Raw genomic sequence first — 19,528 nt, forward strand, 5'->3', positions numbered from 1 at the left:
AAAAATTAAAATGAGTGTAAAAAATGTAAATACCAAAGTAAATTAATGCTATTACAGAGAAAAATGTAATACATAGTAAATATCAAAGTGCATGAATGAAACACTAATTTAAATCCCATCCTGATGTATTTATGGGGTTGAGCTGAGATTACAGAAGATGATCCTACACAGTGATGTCTTGTTGTTTTTAAAAAAAAAAACCTGCCTAGAAATCTCATATGATGATTGTAGAGCAAAATGACGCTTCTACGGCCTCCAAAAAACAATAACCATGGGTACAAATGTCCGTGATTTATAGCAATGAGTTGTGTGTATACGTTCTATTTACGAAGTGCATGTTGAGGAATCCAAATGTTTTGGTTTAAAAAATGTAGTTATTGAGCTATTAGGGATACTGAGATACCTGAGGTCACCACATCTATTTCTGAAGATCCTAATGACACAGATTTCTTCTCTGCTCCCCAGCTGTAGACACTGAGTAGATGGCACAGGTGGCTTTAACCTAGAATAACCAGAATATATCCATTGAGTTGCAGTGCATCATTCCATTATCCAATGCTCTAGGGAACAAATAAAACATTTGTATAGCTCATGTCAAAGTAGTTGCAATAAAACGTTAGATTGGATATATTCAAATGCTCATATACTATTCCATTCCTTTATTAATGTTGAACAATCACATCTGGTTTTGACTTTTGTTAACAAAACACATTCTGCTAACATAATTTTAATTCCATCTTTTTCTGTAAATGTTACTTCGAATTTCCAACTGCATTTTATTCTTCCTCTGGGAAGAGAAAGCACTGTAAGAAAAAGAGGGGGCCTAGGTTTTTTTTTTTAAGCTGATCTTTTGTATGTGTCTGTTAGAGTGTACAGTATGTTACAGTGTACAGATGTGGGCTGTTTTGGATAATAGGAAATTGCAGCATCTGCCTATCCACAGTAGTAGCACAAAAATGTTCTGACTCCTCATGAAAAGTTAAAGTACTTGTCTGGCCTTTTAATTAATTGCCCGAGCCTGCATGTGGCAGGCATAGCATGACCCCAACACCATCCTACAGTATACTTTGTAAGAGCAAAACACATTTAATAGAAGATTTGCTCTTATTTCTTCCTTACCGCACTTATCACAGGAAGGAGCCTTCACTATCACCGCTGAGCACTGTTTTGCTTTATGGCCATATTCAACTTCGGTCAATTTGAATATATAAAGTACAGTAGCACCTATAGAAGCAGTATTACCCAGCACATACAGTGCCAGAACATAGCATGAATGGGCTCTAATGCTACTTTTCTGTTTCTCCCTTTCCCCATACAGCTATAATTGTTTAGTATGGTGCTACTGTACTTTCTGATTGTGGGCCCCAAAGAAATAGCACTTACTGTACAGTGTATAGCATCACACCTGCCTTTATTATTTTACCTAGCGTAGTGTTCACTCTTTTCCTAAACTGAAGCTATAGTACCAAAGCTAAGGGCCTAATTCAGACCTGATTGCAGCAGCAAATTTGTTAGCAAATGGGCAAAACCATAGGGGTCATTCCGAGTTGATCGCTAGCTGAAAATGTTCGCTGCGCTGCGATTAAGTAAAAATCTGGCACTTCTGCGCATGCGTATGCAGCGCAGTGCGCACGCACGTCGTACTTTCACAACGGCCGATGTATTTTCACACAAGGTCTAGCAAAGCTTTTCAGTCTCAATAGCCGCCGCAGAGTGATTGACATGAAGTGGGCGTTTCTGGGTGTCAACTGACTGTTTTCAGGGAGTGATCGAAAAAACTCAGGTGTGCCAGGAAAAACGCAGGCGTGGCTGGGCGAACGCAGGGCGTGTTTGTGACATCAAATCCGGAACTGAATGGTCTGAAGTTATCGCAAGCTCTGAGTAGGTCTGAAGCTACTCAGAAACTGCACAATTTTTTTTTGTAGCCATTCTGCGATGTATTCGTTCGTACTTCTGCTAAGCTAAGATACACTCCCAGAGGGCGGCGACTTAGCGTTTGCACGGCTGCAAAAAACTGCTAACAAGCGATCAACTCGGAAAGACCCCCCATGTGCGCTGCAATGGGGGCAGATATAACATGTGCAGAGTTAGATTTGATTGGGGTTTGTTCAAACTGAAATCTAAATTGCAGTGTAAAAATAAAGCAGCCAGTATATACCTGCACAGAAACAAAGTATCCCACCCAAATCTAACTCTCTACACATGTTACATCTGCCTACCCTGCAGTGCACATGGTATTGCCCATTTGCTAACAAATTTGCTGCTGCGATCAGGTCTGAATTAGGCCCTAAGCCATATACTGTCTCAGCATAATCCTAAACATTTGTTCTACGAAATACCCGGAAAATAAAGCCGGAAAATGATGCCTTCCAGACATGCACTGAAACCATCAATCTCCTAGTTTTAGGATTTGCATGTCAGAATTGTTTGTCTCTCAATGTCTTGCATGTGCTGAAAACAAAAAAATATATACAGTAGTTGTTTTGATCCTGGTCCTGAAGGTAAAGAGTTCTTTTTGAGTTTTTTTCAGGACACAAAGTATTTATGGTGCTGAAATATAGGGCCACAAGCAAGTATGTAGCTATGTGATGGTGTAATAATATATGGACAGAGATAATAAATAATTGTGTGCACCAATTTATCAAAAACCTCTTGCCTGTGCTTCGGTTTCGATAACAGCCTGTCCCAGTCCACGATATCAATTCCAGTTTCTGACCCAGTTTGCCTGCAGCGCACAGCCTCATAAAGGAATTCAAAGATACCTCTCCACACAAAAATTTTACAGCAAGGTCATCTGAAGACAGTTGGAACAGAGCTCCAAAAAAGCTCTGCTGGATTTTCCTTTTAAATTTAGTGGCCTTGGCTTGGTTTTACCAAACCCCATCTACATCTTAATAACCTATATATTTAGTATTATCTGTTGGTTACATGCACAATAACCAACACAAAAATTATTCTGTGCCATTACTGATATAAGCTTACTAAGTAGTCCACATTCACAGATCTTGGCATTGTCCAGGTGTACATTTTTCACAAAGTTCCTAGTCTGTAACCTATACACAAAACGTCATATTGCTGGAGCCTTTTTTTTGTCACAACTCTCTATTGCACAGTTTTGTATTGAGGTGGTAATTTCATGTGTAACTACATGCATAACTCTCAGACACAGCTCATCTGTCTGTTGGCCTAATTGGAGGAAGCGGCATAAATGTATCATGTGTATTTATTAGATGTAGAATTATTATTCATTAAATGAATGTCACCAGTGGCCCCTTCCATAACCATTTAGTACATTCTTAACAATAACTTCCTTCAATCACTGGAGAGGTCTGTGTCCAGGCAAGTTCTATAAGGTAGGTATATTCTTTTACCGGGTGCTAGTGTGATGATGATTCTAAGGTTCTTCCAGTCCACAGTGATGGTTTTTGATTGGATATATAATATTTAGTACCTTATGCAATGGAGTATTACAATTGATTAAAATACTTCTTGGAGCAATACATTTACTTATACCGCTTTCAGATCGCAAATGCCGGATCCCACCCGGTAAGAGAAACATGTCCTTACCGGTTGGAATCCGGCATTTGGTCTCCTTTCATGGCTTTCCGACCCGGCAATATACCGGGTCGGTTGCCATAGCAGCGGGGGGGGTGCAGCAGGGGCGGGGGTGGAGGCGGCGCTGGGAGATGAGCTCATCTCCTGCGCCGCCTCTCCCTATGCTGTGAATGAGAACCGTGTCGCATCGACGCGGCTCCCATTCACACTGGGCCTGACCCGGTATTCAACCCGGGTATAATCCTTCTTTTATACCGGGTTGAATTACCGGGTCAGGCGACCCGCTAATTCACGCAAAGTGCTTTCACGTCGCAAACTGACCTGTGTCGACACGGCAATATGCCGTGTCGATACCGGGTTATTTGTGCGATGTGAAAGGGGTATCACTGGTGCACTACAGTAATTATTTATCTACTGGAGCAATATTATTGATTTATCAAGAGGACCAGCACTTGTAATGCACACATTTGTGGCATTACAAGTGCTGGTATACATTGACTTGAGTTCACACTGGCACTTGCAATGACACAAGAGCATATTATTATATTTTATTTATAAGGCACCACAAGTGTTTTGCATTGCCATACATACATTAGAATAATACAGGGTACGCAGAACTTTATATTACAAAAAACTAAAACATAGCACTGGTAACACTTCAGTTCTCAGTACACAATACAGATGAGTTGTAAGGAAGCAAAGAAGTAATCGCCGTACTATTGGGGGGCGAGCAGCCGTTGGAAGAGATAAACAGTCACGAGCAGGAGGAAATGGCCAAGGCATGAGAATCAGCCTCGAGACTAGGTTATGTTGAAGAGTACACTTTGATGAACGGGTGGGTTTTCAGTTTCCGTTTGAAGATTTGCAAGGTCAGTAAGAGTCTAATAAAGCATGGGAGGTCATTCCAGTGAAGGAGGGCAGCACAGGCAAAATCTTGGATTTGCGCATGGGATGCAGTGACCAGGCAAGAGGAGAGGCGACGGTCATTGACTGACCGGAGGGGGCGGGAAGAAGTATGTAGGGAGATGAGGTTGGAGATGTATGATGCAGTGGAGTTAGTGAGGTGAGGAATGGTCAAGGTTGGGCTTTTTAAAAAATAGGTGAGACAAGGGCGTGTTTAAATCGTAAGGGAAAGATGTTGGTAGTGAGTGATAGGTTGAAGAGGTGAGCAAGGTTGGAACAGGCAGTGGGGGTGAGGGAGCAGAGGAATTGGGAGGGAAAGGGGTCCAGGGGCAGGCGGGGGGGGGGGGGGGGAGAGGATAAGATGAGGGAGTGGACTTTCTTGTCTGTGGTGGGGTGGAAGGAGCTCAAAATGGTGTGGTAAAGGGGAGAAGATGACGGGGGCAGTATGGCTGCCAAGGGGAGATGGGAAGAGAGTTTGTGTTAGATTGCCACAAATTTTGAGGAGAAGGAGGCATAGCCAGTGGCAGTAAGGGAAGGTGGGAGGGGAGAAGGCGGGGGGGCAAAGGAGAGTGCTGAAAGTATAAAAGAGGTGGCATTGATTAGAGGACTGAGAAGAAATGAGTGATTGGAAAAAGGATTGCTTGGCAAGGGAGAGTGCAGAGCTGTAGTAAAATAAAATCAACCTGAAATTAAGGAAGTCCAGAGAGCGAGATTTCCTCCAGAGGCGCTCAGCGGTACATGAGCATTTTTACAGGAACCTGGTCAGTTTGGAGTACCATGGTAAGTGTTTAGAACTGCAGACGGGGGCTAACAGAATCAAGTGCAGAGGGAAGGGTGGAGTTATAGAAAGAGGCTGTCTGGTTGGGGCAGACCATAGTGAATAGAGGAGAAAGGAGAGTATCAAGGGAGGATAGGATAGCGGTGTCAAGAGACACGAGATTGCGTCTGGTGACACTGGGTCTGGGCATGGGGAGGAGATGAGAGGCTAAAGGAGAGTATATTGTGGTCAGAGAGCGGGAAGGGAGAGCTGGAGAAGACAGATGGATCACATTGGTGGTTGAAGACAAGGTCAAAGGAGTGGCTGAGATGGTGAGTGGGGGTAGAGGTCCATTGAGATAGGCTAAAGGAGGAAGAGAGGGCAAGAAGATTAGTGGATGCTGGTTTAGCAATGTCAATAGGGATGTTACAGTCACTGAGGATGATAATGGAGAGGTCAGAGTAGAGGAAGTGGGCTAGCCAGGAAGCGAAGACTACACCCAAAGCAAAAGGTATACAACAAAGTGTGGCAGCCCAGTACACCCCCACTAATACACAATGATTTCCTGCCTTACTACAGACTGAAAGCTACTAATACAAATTGCATTCCAATTTATATAGCAGTGTTTAACAGAAAAGGCACATAGCAGATGCTGGTATGATAGCATTATGAGTCCAAGTTACCTGCCGAAGACGAGCAGAGAGAGGGTCACATTAGCTGAAGGATCCCCGATCATACACTTTAAAGTAACAGTATTACCCTGGTACTCAATGGCCAGGGTTACCAGGAGACTGGGCCCATTTGGTTTTAGAATATGGACTGGGCCTAAACAGCATTCAGTTTATAGGTTTGCAGCGGTTTTAGTTTTCAGTCTCCAAGCCACACAAACAATGCACATTAGTACATCTGCCCCCTGTCTTTTGTCTGTTGAAACTACTAATTGCCAAGAACAAAAGCTTTCTGAATACAGTCAAGTATCTAAAGTACAGACTTTTACGTATGTGTTTAATTTTATTTTAATATCAGCTTTTTTAAATATAAGGGTCATTGTATTTTAGATTTAATGGTCCCTTATAAAATGCAAAAATGGTATATGCAAATTAAGGAAAGAGAAAAATGGCAACTTTAATGTCAACATATTACATATTACACACAGAGTGAGTTTAATCTATACAGGAGCGATTATAGACCGAATTTACTGCTGCTTCATATGCACTGCAAACACTTTATATTGAAAGGATCAAATACTGCTACCTACAGGAGATAATACATGACTAATACATTGGGTCTGATGCAGAGCGCCAGCTAGTGCAGCATATCTTGCCTGTAATTGCTCTGCACATACTCAGAAAAGCAGCCGCATTGACATATGTGTCAATGCATACCTGGGAAGCAGTGTATTATACCCCTTTTACACTCGCAAAAAAATCCCGGGATATTGCACGTGAACGCGCATCATCCCAGGATTTTTCTCAGTGTGAATGGGTACAGGGTCCATTTCCCGGGACGAGCATCCCGGGATTTCATCCCCGGTCTCGACCAGGGTTGAACCCGGGAAGCTGGCAGTGTAAACGGGTATACCGGGTCAAGGGGACCCGGCACCCGTTCTCTTCATAGGAGGAGGCGGTGCTTGGAGAAGATTATCTCCAAGCACCGCCTCTGGGAGACTCAGCGGTGACGTCACTGACCCGGCAATATGCCGGGTCAGCCCGCTAATGTGAAAGGGTCATTCCCGGGAATGTGTCCCGGCAAATATACCGGGACACATTCCCGGGAATGAACTTCACTGCGAGTGTAAAAGAGGTATTACTGATGTAGGGTGAGTACAGGAAGTTCTTGTTTGCGCAGTTGTGGAACTATGCAAACTGGGGCAATGACTCATATATATCTCTGAGAGAGCGGTTTCTTTGCAGGTGGTGAAGGGCAGGCGCAACTAGCGGATGATGGAGGAACTAGCAAATCACTTGTGATTGGCTGTTTGTGCATTTACAGATGGCACATACTGTGTTGGTGCTTTTTTTCATTGCTCGGGCATATAGTTTTTTTTCTTCTTGAGATGGGTTGTTGTCTCTTATGTATTAGAGTAGTACCTGTGGTTTTATGTGTGTCTAACTGCAAATGGCTATAACCATGGGGAGATACTGTATGTGACAAGTGCCTGGCTTGCAGTCAGCAGGTGCAAATGCTGCAGGTCCTCAACGACAGAATGTGCAAGGAATTGTACACTTCTTAGTAGAGGTGCAACTACCACCAACTCTGCATCAGCCCTACTGTGTATACCTAAAACTCTGATGGGTGCAGTAAAGTGAAATGTGTCAGGTACAAAATCTGCAAAGCTCAAACAACGTCCTTCAGAAATGTTAAATACAGATTCATTAGGTTTCTTCCAGTAAGGAAATTGCTAATTATCTATGCAGTTAAGCACTTAAACATTAAAAACATATTGGAAAGTTTAAATAGCATTAGCATTCAGATGAATGGTTGTACATGTGCCTGTGTTAACGAGAAATCTGTTATGTGTACCAAGGCTTTTACCGTCTGCTTTATGCAGCTGCTCTTGTCCTACAGCCCTAGAGAGAATTAACATACGTGACTGCTATCATGTAGGTCATTATTCAGCTGTGCTAGCCCTGGAGAGACGTATGTTTCCAACATTTATGCACAGATAGATTTGAAACATTCCTTTAAAACGATAGAGGTAGTATTGGTCAGAATCAGAGGTAACTCATGGCAAAATTTACTTCTCTAAAGCATTACAGCATGCCAGATATTATGGAACTTGTCAGTCCATGGCCATTTTAGTACTACATGACTAGTTTCACAACAGTTAGAGAAGCATTTGTTTCTTAAGTCAGGTCCAGTGTAATTGTTTGATGTCCTAATGAAAGCTGTGGATAGAGGTAACTATAATAGGTGTCAACTGCCCTTTTCTTTTCTGTCTTGTACAGTAAGTGTGTTTTCAACAAGTACATCTTTAGCGTTTAGACCCATAAAACGTAAATCTGGATATTTATGACAAAAAGTAGACCATCTGGAAGTGGTTCATGCAAAGCACAGATTGGTAGTGTCAGCACACTATAACGACTGAGTTATGTTCTACAGAGGGTAAATATATTGATTTTATAGTATGGAGAGTAACGATTAAATAAAAATCCCTACACTGCTTACGGATTGAGACTTCTTTCTATGGCAAATCAGTGTTTAGATGGTTGTAATGTGAAGTGTTTGTAAAGTATTGGACGCTTGAGGGAAACAGTTCCAACAATAAGACCATGTAAGTACAAAAGACACATGACCGTCTATGGATGATGCCTTGGGTTTGATCCATAGAACTATCATGTGTCATTGTTTTGTTTTTCTGGAATGACCACAACATAAATTGCTTGTCTTGTTTGACTTCCTTGTTCACTAAAGTTGAGCAGATTGTGGCCGTTTTCAACGCTTCCACCAGACAAAAAGCATGGGACCATTTCTCGAAAGCTCAGCGCAAGAATATTGACATTTGGCGGAAGCATTGTGAGGTGGGTGTTTCCTTTTCTATCCATCGCTCTCATCGATGACACAGTGAATGTTTCTGGAGTGAATGACTATTTTATTCAGTAAGAAATAAAGGTGGGTTTAAGGCATTTAAGATGCTCTGCACATTACGGTGACATGTTTATTCTCTTGGAGGATGAAGACACAATAACTTGTTCTCTTGGGAACAGAGCAGGTTTGTGAGACCATCATAAAGCCTTTCACTGACTGCATGTGTTTGAATGCTTAGGTAATATTTAATTTTCTGATGGAGCCGCTGCCATGTAATGACACAAGCATATGCAGATTATTAAAGGTGCAATCTTATCTGTGTTTTTTCCAAACTACTAGTTTTAGATTGTTGGAGACTTGTCAAGATGAAATTAACTTGATCAGGATTTATTCTTAATATTATCAGTATCCCGCCATGTCATATTGAATAGATGAGCTCAGTTGGTGTACTACTGTTATACATTATCCCCTATCGTCACATGGGGCAGCAGAGTCAAACCAGATGTCTGTTATTCGCCCTTGCCCTGCGTTTGGATATTGCAGGATGGAGAACCTAAGAAGGCGGAACAGGCAGCCATCTTGGTTTCTGAGAGTCTCTTCTTTCTTTGTGATGACAATTTGTATTGCTTATAACGTTCTCTACGCATCCTGGTTATGAACTAATTGCAGTTGTAGCCATAATTTTGATTTTATTCTCCCTTCAGTAAGCTTGCACCTTTACTATGCATGTTTTTGTTATGTTTATGATATCACTATTTCTGCATTGTGTTTCATCTGCATATGTCTGTGAATGCTTGTCATTACCCTTCACGTTAATAATTTGGAGTGTATCCCGTTACACGCTTTACTTTTTATTATGGTCATATAGTTTCCATTTCTAGTTCAGAAAATGCTTTTTCTATGAACCCGTATTTAAACAAGTAAGTACAGTGTTTTTTATTTTGTTGAATACTTTTAGCAGGACAAGTTAATTCTCCACAGTTTTTTATTAATATTATTATTATTCACAAATGTATTCTATATGTGTCAACTTACAGTACTTTTTAGTAGCACAATAGCAATAGGCTTTTGGAAGAATAAAGTAGTAAGTGCTTCTCTTGAATGTTCATTTCACCAAAACCAGTACATTAAATGCCTGGCTAGTTTTACTTCTTGTCTGCTCTTTTGCACTAGTTTCTGTTTAAGAAGTTCCGATCTAAAAGTGAATGTTCCAAAGAGTGACCTGGCATAGAGCTCTTACTGCTGTGAGGAACGTTAAGTCTTGTTAAACCTGTAAATCAACTGATGTATGTTCATGGATCACGGGGAAATGTGCTATTTAATACTCTTGATGCCCACATAGGGGAACCAATTGCACATACACCTAGCCACAAATTGCAACAAATAGCCCTGTTTAGCATGCCACATACTTTGCAACTTAGCCTCGCCAAAAATCCTAAATACCTAGCACACTGTAAGCGAAAAAAGTAGCCTAATGGTTGGAAAATTGAGGGAAAAAAAGTACACAATCTAGGGTAAAAAGGCAAAAAAAAATCCAATACGAGTTACCTGCGCCATGCATCGTTATGCTTAATCTGAGACTTTATATCAATTTAGTAATTGAAACAATACAAGTTAACCCTAAGTACTTAGCACACTATGGTCCTGGATTCAGGTCCAGTCGCATAGCGTTATGCAAAACACAAGGTACCAATGTTCATTACATTTCACATGCACAGGAGGAAAAGTGCACAACACAGGAATCACAGGTGTCTCCTGCCATATGGCGCAAATAGGATAATTGTATGAGGACAAATTTGTACACAACTATATGTGCTGTATTCCTCAAGTGCTTAATACTGTACAATATGGAAGAAATTTATTTAGCCACGGTAAATAACCACTGCTAATTGATCCATGGGGCTTATTCAATTAGCTCCTATAGCCTGGCAGTATTGGGGATTATTTTACTTTCCTTTAGGCAGGAGAAAAGAAAATCCCTGTATTTGCGTCCGCGAATGTAAAAAAACACATGGATCCGGAAATTTATCCCAAAACCTGTGGGGTTTTTTGTGCAAAAAAATGGCCACAATTGAATTGCAGGGCAATACATTTCAGTAAAGTCCTGTTTTCTTTGGAATTTTTTCGTGATCAGTTAAATCCCACTCTTTATGTTCCCTACTTTTAACACAGTACTGTAAATCATGTATGTTTCAGGGAACACTCATCTGTGTTTACTTTCCAAACGAGTGGACGATTTCACAAAAACATGTGCTGAGCAGCCAGTAGTACTGAATAGGCAATTTTACATAAGTTTAAAAGCTTTTAAATAGTTTTGCAGCTTCCATTCGGCAGATTGGTATCCCTTTGTAAAGTATTGTTTGATGATCTGAATTATTGCTATTGAAGATATATCTTGTTGTACAGTACTTCAAATAAATTGCCAATTTTATTGGAGGATTGAGAAATTACCTTTTTCCCTGCTAAACATAATTGTATGTTAAAGTTGATTTACTGTCATTTTGGATTTATGCTAATCACACACAAAATATATTAAACTCATGGACATAAACACAAACAAATAACATTATAAGCAAACGGTTTTGCTAATAAAGTATGTTGCAAAGTATTTGGGTTCATATTTGCACTGTACGCTGAAATTATATTATACAGTGAAGAAAATAGATGCATACCAAATAATTAGTAGGTGGTATGCATCTATTTTGATGAAAGTATTTTTCATTTGACAGAAGTCACAAGCACTGCAAATGTACAAAAATAAAAATCACATTTGTGTTATTGGTTCATATTCTTGTGGTGTCCATTTTACATAGGACTTCTATTATCCTATTTATTTATTTATTAGTTAGGTAATCATTAGTTTTTCAAAAATGCGTACAGCAATAGAATGGCAGTTATCATATAACGGTGACATAATGATTGCTATATTCATAACAGACCGACTAGGCCTTGAGATGTCATTTAATAGGCCTTTGAAAGTTCGTTAGAGCCTCTTCTTGCAGTGTTTGCTGAAGAAAAGTGGGTATTCCTGCGGGAGCACCTTCTGCATTTTTCATGGGAATTGCTGTGACATTTGTCACATAATGAAAGCTATATGTGAAGTGTATTGTGTATTTTCCTCACGTGACTTAAAAGATGCCAAACTACAGTCCTCCCTGGGGAGTGAAGCCTTTGTCAGCAGAAAAATTAGATGTCAACAAGGTGAAAAGCTGCACGCTGCATTCCTGCATTAAACCTGGCAGCATTATTAGGAGCAAATGAGACGGTATCAACTTTCTGTTTCTCTCTTACGAGACACTACATTATCTCTGCCCTGTTTCATTACAATACGGACAGCTTTCCTCACACTGCACTTCATGTGTCTTATTGCATCCTTATAAACCAGTGATTTTCTGGGAAAGCTGAGGCAATTCATTAATCTGTGTACCAGAACTAGCTTGGCCACTTCTTGTGTAAAGCATATGATTTCATCCTGATCACGAAGTGCATCGTTTATCAAGAGGCATGACATGCCACTTTGGTAGTCAGACGTAATATTTTCATTGTACCTGATTGCCCAGTATGTTCAGCAAACTGTTCCTAAGAACTATCGCTACCACTAGACACCAGGAGTTTGTTGGGTTTTAGGATATAAAATTGTGTCACATGACTCCAATCACATTGTTATTGATTTGAGCATGTAATAGGAATTGGTTAACTGGAAAGACAATGCTTATGTTATTACTAAATGTTGACTGAATTAAAGCTGATTTTGGTTTATATGCAATTTTTATTGTGTAGTTATCCCTAAATCTATTTCAGAACCAATTATGGTATATTTAGGCAACAGCTCAACTGCCTGTGTAATAAGCAAAGTGTGGAGGCAGACATATTGCGCCTGAACTGGTATCCGTTCACATGGTCGACCATGTTATGGTCGACAGCCATTAGGTCGACATTGACATGGTCGACATGGACACATGGTCGACACATGAAAGGTCGACACATGAAAAGGTCGACATGAGTTTTTTTTACTTTTTTTTTCTTTTGGGGAACTTTTCCATACTTTACGGTCCACGTGAACTACGATTGGAACGGTAATCTGTGCCGAGCGAAGCGAAGGCACCATGCCTGAAGCATGGCGAGCGAAACGGTGCACTAATTGGGGTTCCCAGTCACTTTACGCAAAAAACGACACCAATAAAAGTTAAAAAACTCATGTCGACCTTTTCATGTGTCGACCATTTTCACGTGTCGACCATGTGTCCATGTCGACCATGTCAATGTCGACCAATGGTGGTCGACCTAATGACTGTCGACCATAACATGGTCGACCATTCATACCGGAACCCCTGAACTTATGTACATGGAAATGCAGCTTATTAAGTAATTTCACTGATGCCAGCACTTTCTTCTAGTGATGTTATAAGGTACTGTATACTGATTAAGCCCTTTGCATGCAGGCAGCAGGCTGAAACTGCAGGAAAATGTAACTTTAAAGGGACTAGGACAATTGTAATTTCATGTTTTGAGGGTAGTTTATACAAGACCTTTAAAAGTTGTCTGCATTACTTTCTACATTTTTATTGTGTATTTGTTCCTTTCTACAATGTTAACCTGTCATTGGAAAAGTAGACTGTGGCAATACTAGGTGAAGTCTGTGGCTATTAAATAATGTTAACAATAACACTTGTTGGATAAGTCAATGGCAACTGCAAATTGATGGAAAAATGACTTGTGCCTGTGCAAGTATGTCTTTATTATGGGTGCCTATATTTTGAATTTGTTGCAGGAGCTCCGGAACGCACATAGTGAACAGCTAATGGGTATCCGACGAGAGGAGGAGATGGAGATGTCGGACGATGACAGCAGCGATGTCCCTAGTAAAAAAGCCAGAGTGGATGATTCAGGTGAGAACAATTACATTGTGTTATGTACTTCTTGTAAAAAAAATAAATATAATGTACATGACTATATCCACTGCAGAAATGTGAGTGCAAGTAAATGAAGCAAAATAGTAAAATGCTGTAAAAAATGTAATTAAATGTTAATTTTATTAATGGGTGTGTCAGAGTTCCATTTTAGAGTACTTGTATAATTCACGCCTGAGACAGAACTACATCAAACCTTACTCATCAGTCATCTTTTCCTATATAATGGAGCAGCACGGATGGTGTAATGGTTAGCATTACTGCCTCACAGCACTGAGGTCCTGGGTTCAATTCCCACCATGGCCCTAACTGTATGGAGTTTGTATATTCTCCCCGTACTTGTGTGGGTTTCCTCCGGGTACTCTGGTTTCCTCCCACAATCCAAAAATATACTGGTACTGTAGGTTAATTGGATCCCAACAAAAATTAACCCTAGCGTGAATGTGTGTGCACATGTGATAGGTAATATAGAGTGTAAGCTCCACTGGGGCAGAATGTGAATGGCGAAATATTCTCTGTAAAGTTCTGCGGAATATGTGTGCGCTATATAAATAACTGATAATAATAATAAAATAATGAGTGTTGCAATGACCAGCTTTGTGACACAGGACAGAACAGAGATGCTGAATTTAGGGAATATGAGCAAACTTTATAATAGTGTTGAAATAATTTTTACACACTGGAAAGTTTTACATCATTCAAATTGTGTAATGCTTTGAAGCACTCTATTTAATATTGTTTCATCTTAATTGGTTAAAGGTTATATTTGTTCTTTAAAAAAGGACCTAAAGAGATTCTGTGATTTGTCTTGCCATCATATACAGAAACTACAAATCCTGTCCTGTGAGTGGGTGGCTTGTAAATCAGATCAATAACCTCTAGATAAACAGCAGTATTATTTTATTATGCTAGATTAATGTATTACTAAGTTTTATTTACATGGCACGTCCTTACATATTTTATAATGCTGTGTATGTCATTAATATCACTTTGTTATATCTTCTTAAGGGAATTCTAGTTTCACAATAGGTTCAATTCAAATAGGCCAAACGAACTGTACAGTATGTAGTCAGTTAGTTACCATACCCTCCAACTGTACCGTTTTGGCAGGTACAGTACCTTTTTTTTATGGTCTATACTGATTTTTGGCTCTCCAAACTTCCATTGAAGGTATAGGAAAGGGGACGTGACCACGCCCCTTTATCCGTGGTCACGCCCCCTTTCCTAATTTGTACCGATTTTTATGTTTAAAATGTTGGAGGGTATGAGTTACTAATCAAAGTCATTGCAGATATGTGTGGTAACGCAGCATATGTAATACACTGGACTGATTTCATATGTTCCCGAAGCTGCAATGAACCAACCGTTTGTGCAGAATAGATGTGAGCAATCTGATCATTCCTATTGAGGGTGGGAGGCAGCAGTGTTATAATCCTAGCAGCAGTCCCATTATATAGATTACATTTTGTTATGTTTTCAGTCTGATAAGGTTTTATGTAGGATCATTACATAGGAGGATTGATGTAATCCCATTTTCTTAACTGGCTTTTAGAACACAGAGGCATTTTTAATGCAATACAAGACAAAGTTGCTATGGAAAATGCTATAGCAACCTAACATCTTCACAGACCCAAGCAGCCACTTGTGACAGCAATCTAAATTTACATTTATTTTACTGTCATTTTATCAACGCTCCTAGTATGTCATTTTGACATGCTGTTAAAATATACCTTTCTAGCTGTCCCAGAATAAAATTAACAATTCATTTTTATGGAGAAAATACCACTACACTTGTGGCAAAATATGCTTCTCAGTATATACATACACACAACAAGATAAGCATTATATTTAAAGGTAAGACAATTAATGGAGACTTCACGATTGCAGTGTGAGAATTATACACAGGGGTACTGTTGTGTTGTTTTCCACAGCAGCCATGTTAAAATAAGCTAAATAAATAAAATAATTACATGTTAAAGCCACAATATCAATAGTTTAACTGAACTCACAAAGATTTAGCAAGCAAATAATGTTCATTGGATGACCCTGCATTCTACATCCATTGCCTCTTTTCATTCCCCTCATCCCTCTAACACAGAGGTTCTCAAACTCGGTCCTCAGGACCCCACACAGTGCATGTTTTGCAGGTAACCCAGCAGGTGCACAGGTGTATTAATTACTCACTGACACATTTTAAAAGGCCCACAGGTGCAGCTAATTATTTCACTTGCAATTCTGTGAGGAGACCTGCAAAACATGCACTGTGTGGGGTCCTGAGGACTGAGTTTGAGAACCTATGCTCTAACATTGTTGTACCAAACCAATCCCCATCCACAGCAGAATACTATCATACCTCCCAACATGACCCTCTCCAGGAGGGACACAATGCTCTGCTCCTGGACTTCCCTCTTAATATATGATTGCCATCACCTGTGCTGAAACACCTTTCATATCCATTAACCTGTTCAAAACAGGTGTCGGCAATCATATATTAAGAGAAAGTCCACGAGCAGAGCATTCTGCCCCTCCTGGACAGGGTTATGTTGGGAGGTATGTACTATATACTTCTAAATGATTGTTTCGGAACATTTCCATGTAGGTTTGAAGAGTGTATGCTCCACCACAGTATTATATTTTTATGTTTATTCTGGAGGCGTATAAACACTACCCTGTAACCATGTCTATATCAAAAGCCTCATCTGTCACTCTGTAATGCTTTTTTTAGTTTGTTTTTTTAGCAATCTCTCATTTCTCAATTGAAACCACAAAATACAATCTCTAATAATAAACTAAAAAAAGAGTGAGCACTTATAACAGCTTGTTATTTATATATATATATATATATATATATATATATGTGTGTGTGTGTATATATATATATATATATATATATATATATATATATATATAGAGAGAGAGAGAGAGATTATTAGTTACTGTTTTTTTATGTATGTAAAAAAACAGGCATGAGTGTCAAATACAGTATGTTGCCTAGGAATCCGTGGGGGATATAATCTGGCTGTGGTCATACCTATATCTGCCTGTATGTCCTACTTATTAAATACCATTTACATTTATCATCTTAACTGTGCTGTCCAGAAACTAATGGTGGTGAATGTTAGACTCTAAATTTTCACTCGGCTCACTCTGGTTAACTGAAAGTTCTTGTGGTTTGGAAGATACGCGAGCACCGAGCAGCTTAGATGGTAAATACTGTATGGTATATTTAAACATCTGACTTATATTGCAATCGCATACCTCATAATACTTATATATATATATATATATATATATCAACCCCTGCAATCCATACAGCGGCACTCAGAGTCTTAAGTAGATGTATAAAAGGTGCTTTTTAATGAATCATAACATCAATTTGCATTCCAACGTTTCGGGGCATACGCCGCCCCTTTTTCAAGGTGAGCAAACAAGAAGTCTTCTTGTTTGCTCACCTTGAAAAGGGGCGGCGTATGCCCCGAAACGTTGGAATGCAAATTGATGTTATGATTCATTAAAAAGCACCTTTTATACATCTACTTAAGACTCTGAGTGCCGCTGTATGGATTGCAGGGGTTGATAACAATGGATTTCCAGATGGCACCGGAGCACAGTAACACCAGCTAGGTGAGTGCCGATCCGCTTGCAGCTATTATATATATATATATATATATATATATATATATATATACACACACACACACACACACACACACACACACACACACAGTGGGGCAAAAAAGTATTTAGACAGCCACCGATTGTGCAAGTTGACCCACTTAAAAAGATGAGAGAGGTCTGTAATTTCCATCATAGGTACACTTCAACTGTGGGAGACAGAATCTGAAAAAAAACTAGGAAATCACATTGTATGATATTTAAACTATTTATTTGTATATTCTTGCGGAAAATAAATATTTGGACAATCAAAAGGTTTGACTCAATACTTTGTAATATAACCTCGGCTGGCAATTACAGAGGTCAAACGTTTCCTGTAGTTCTTGACCAGGTTTGCACACACTGTAGCAGGTATTTTGGCCCACTCTTCCATGCAGATCTTCTCTAGATCTGTCATGTTTTGGGTCTGTCGCCGGGCAACATGGACTTTCAACTCCCTCCACAGATTTTCTATTGGGTTGAGGTCTGGAGACTGGCTAGGCCACTCCAGGACCTTGAAATGCTTCTTATGGAGCCACTCCTTAGTTCCCCTGACAGTGTGTTTGGGGTCATTGTTATGCTGGAAAACCCAGCCACGTTCCATCTTCAATGCTCTTACTGAGGGAAGGAGGTTTTTGCCCAATATCTCACGATACATGGCCCCATTCATTCTCTCCTTAATACGGATCAGTCGTCCTGTCCCCTTTGCAGAAAAGCAGCCCCAAAGCATGATGTTTCCACCCCCATGCTTCACAGTGTATGGTGTTCTTGGGATGCCATTCATCATTCTTCTCCCTCCAAACATGGCAAGTGGAGTTTATACCAAAAAGTTGGATTTTGTTCTCATCTGACCACATTACATTCTCCCAATCTTCCTCTGGATCATCCAGATGGTCACTGGCAAACTTTAGACGCGCCTGGACATGTGCTGGCTTAAACAGGGGGACCTTTCTGGGGCTGCAGGATTTAAATCCATGACGATGTAGTGTGTTACTAATGGTAACCTTTGTGACTGTGGTCCCAGCTCTCTTGAGGTCATTGACCAGGTCCCCCCGTGCAGTTCTGGGCTGATTCCTCACCGTTCTCAAGATCATTGATACCCCAACGAGGTGAGATCTTGCATGGAGCCCCAGGTCGAGGGAGATTGTCAGTGATCTTGCATTTCTTCCATTTCTCTAACGTCCTAGTGGATGCTGGGGACTCCGTCAGGACCATGGGGAATAGCGGCTCCGCAGGAGACAGGGCACAAAAAGTAAGCTTTTAGGATCACATGGTGTGTACTGGCTCCTCCCCCTATGACCCTCCTCCAAGCCTCAGTTAGGTTTTTGTGCCCGTCCGAGCAGGGTGCAATCTAGGTGGCTCTCTTAAAGAGCTGCTTAGAAAAAGTTTTTTAGGTTTCTTATTTTCACTGAGTCCTGCTGGCAACAGGCTCACTGCTACGAGGGACTTAGGGGAGAGAAGTGAACTCACCTGCGTGCAGGATGGATTTGCTTCTTAGGCTACTGGACACCATTAGCTCCAGAGGGATCGAACACAGGCCCAGCCATGGAGTCCGGTCCCGGAGCCGTGCCGCCGACCCCCCTTGCAGATGCCGAAGTTGAAGAGGTCCAGAGGTCCGGAAACAGGCGGCAGAAGACTTTCAGTCTTCATAAGGTAGCGCACAGCACTGCAGCTGTGCGCCATTGTTGTCGGCACACTTCACACCAGCGGTCACTGAGGGTGCAGGGCGCTGGGGGGGGCGCCCTGGGCAGCAATGTATAATACCTTTTTCTATGGCTAAAATACATCACATATAGCCCTTGAGGCTATATGGATGTATTTAACCCCTGCCATATATCGCAAACTCCGGGAGAAGAGCCCGCCGTTTTAGGGGGCGGGGCCTATTCTCCTCAGCACACAGCGCCATTTTCCTGCTCAGCTCCGCTGTGAGGAAGGCTCCCAGGACTCTCCCCTGCACTGCACTACAGAAACAGGGTAAAACAGAGAAGGGGGGAATATTTTGGCGATATTTTTATATATTAAGCGCATATAACAGAAACAACACCTTTTAGGGTTGTTTATATACATTTTTATAGCGCTTTGGTGTGTGCTGGCAAACTCTCCCTCTGTCTCCCCAAAGGGCTAGTGGGGTCCTGTCTTCGATAAGAGCATTCCCTGTGTGTCTGCTGTGTGTCGGTACGTGTGTGTCGACATGTATGAGGACGATGTTGGTGTGGAGGCG

At 40.8% G+C, this 19,528-nt stretch overlaps 1 protein-coding gene across 6 annotated transcripts in view; it reads left to right on the forward strand.

The window, feature by feature from the left end:
- ENOX1 (ecto-NOX disulfide-thiol exchanger 1) overlaps window positions 1–19,528 on the forward strand; it is a 1,047,374-nt gene that overhangs the window by 895,915 nt on the left and 131,931 nt on the right. For all 6 annotated transcript variants that reach the window (XM_063952856.1, XM_063952852.1, XM_063952853.1 and 3 more), the window contains 2 exons: window positions 8,630–8,736; window positions 13,515–13,632. In XM_063952856.1, coding sequence (XP_063808926.1) covers window positions 8,630–8,736; window positions 13,515–13,632 — 225 coding nt within the window. The remainder of the gene's footprint in view (window positions 1–8,629; window positions 8,737–13,514; window positions 13,633–19,528) is intronic.

Source organism: Pseudophryne corroboree, chromosome 2 (genome assembly GCF_028390025.1).
Source record: "Pseudophryne corroboree isolate aPseCor3 chromosome 2, aPseCor3.hap2, whole genome shotgun sequence".
Taxonomy (NCBI): Eukaryota; Metazoa; Chordata; class Amphibia; order Anura; family Myobatrachidae; genus Pseudophryne; species Pseudophryne corroboree.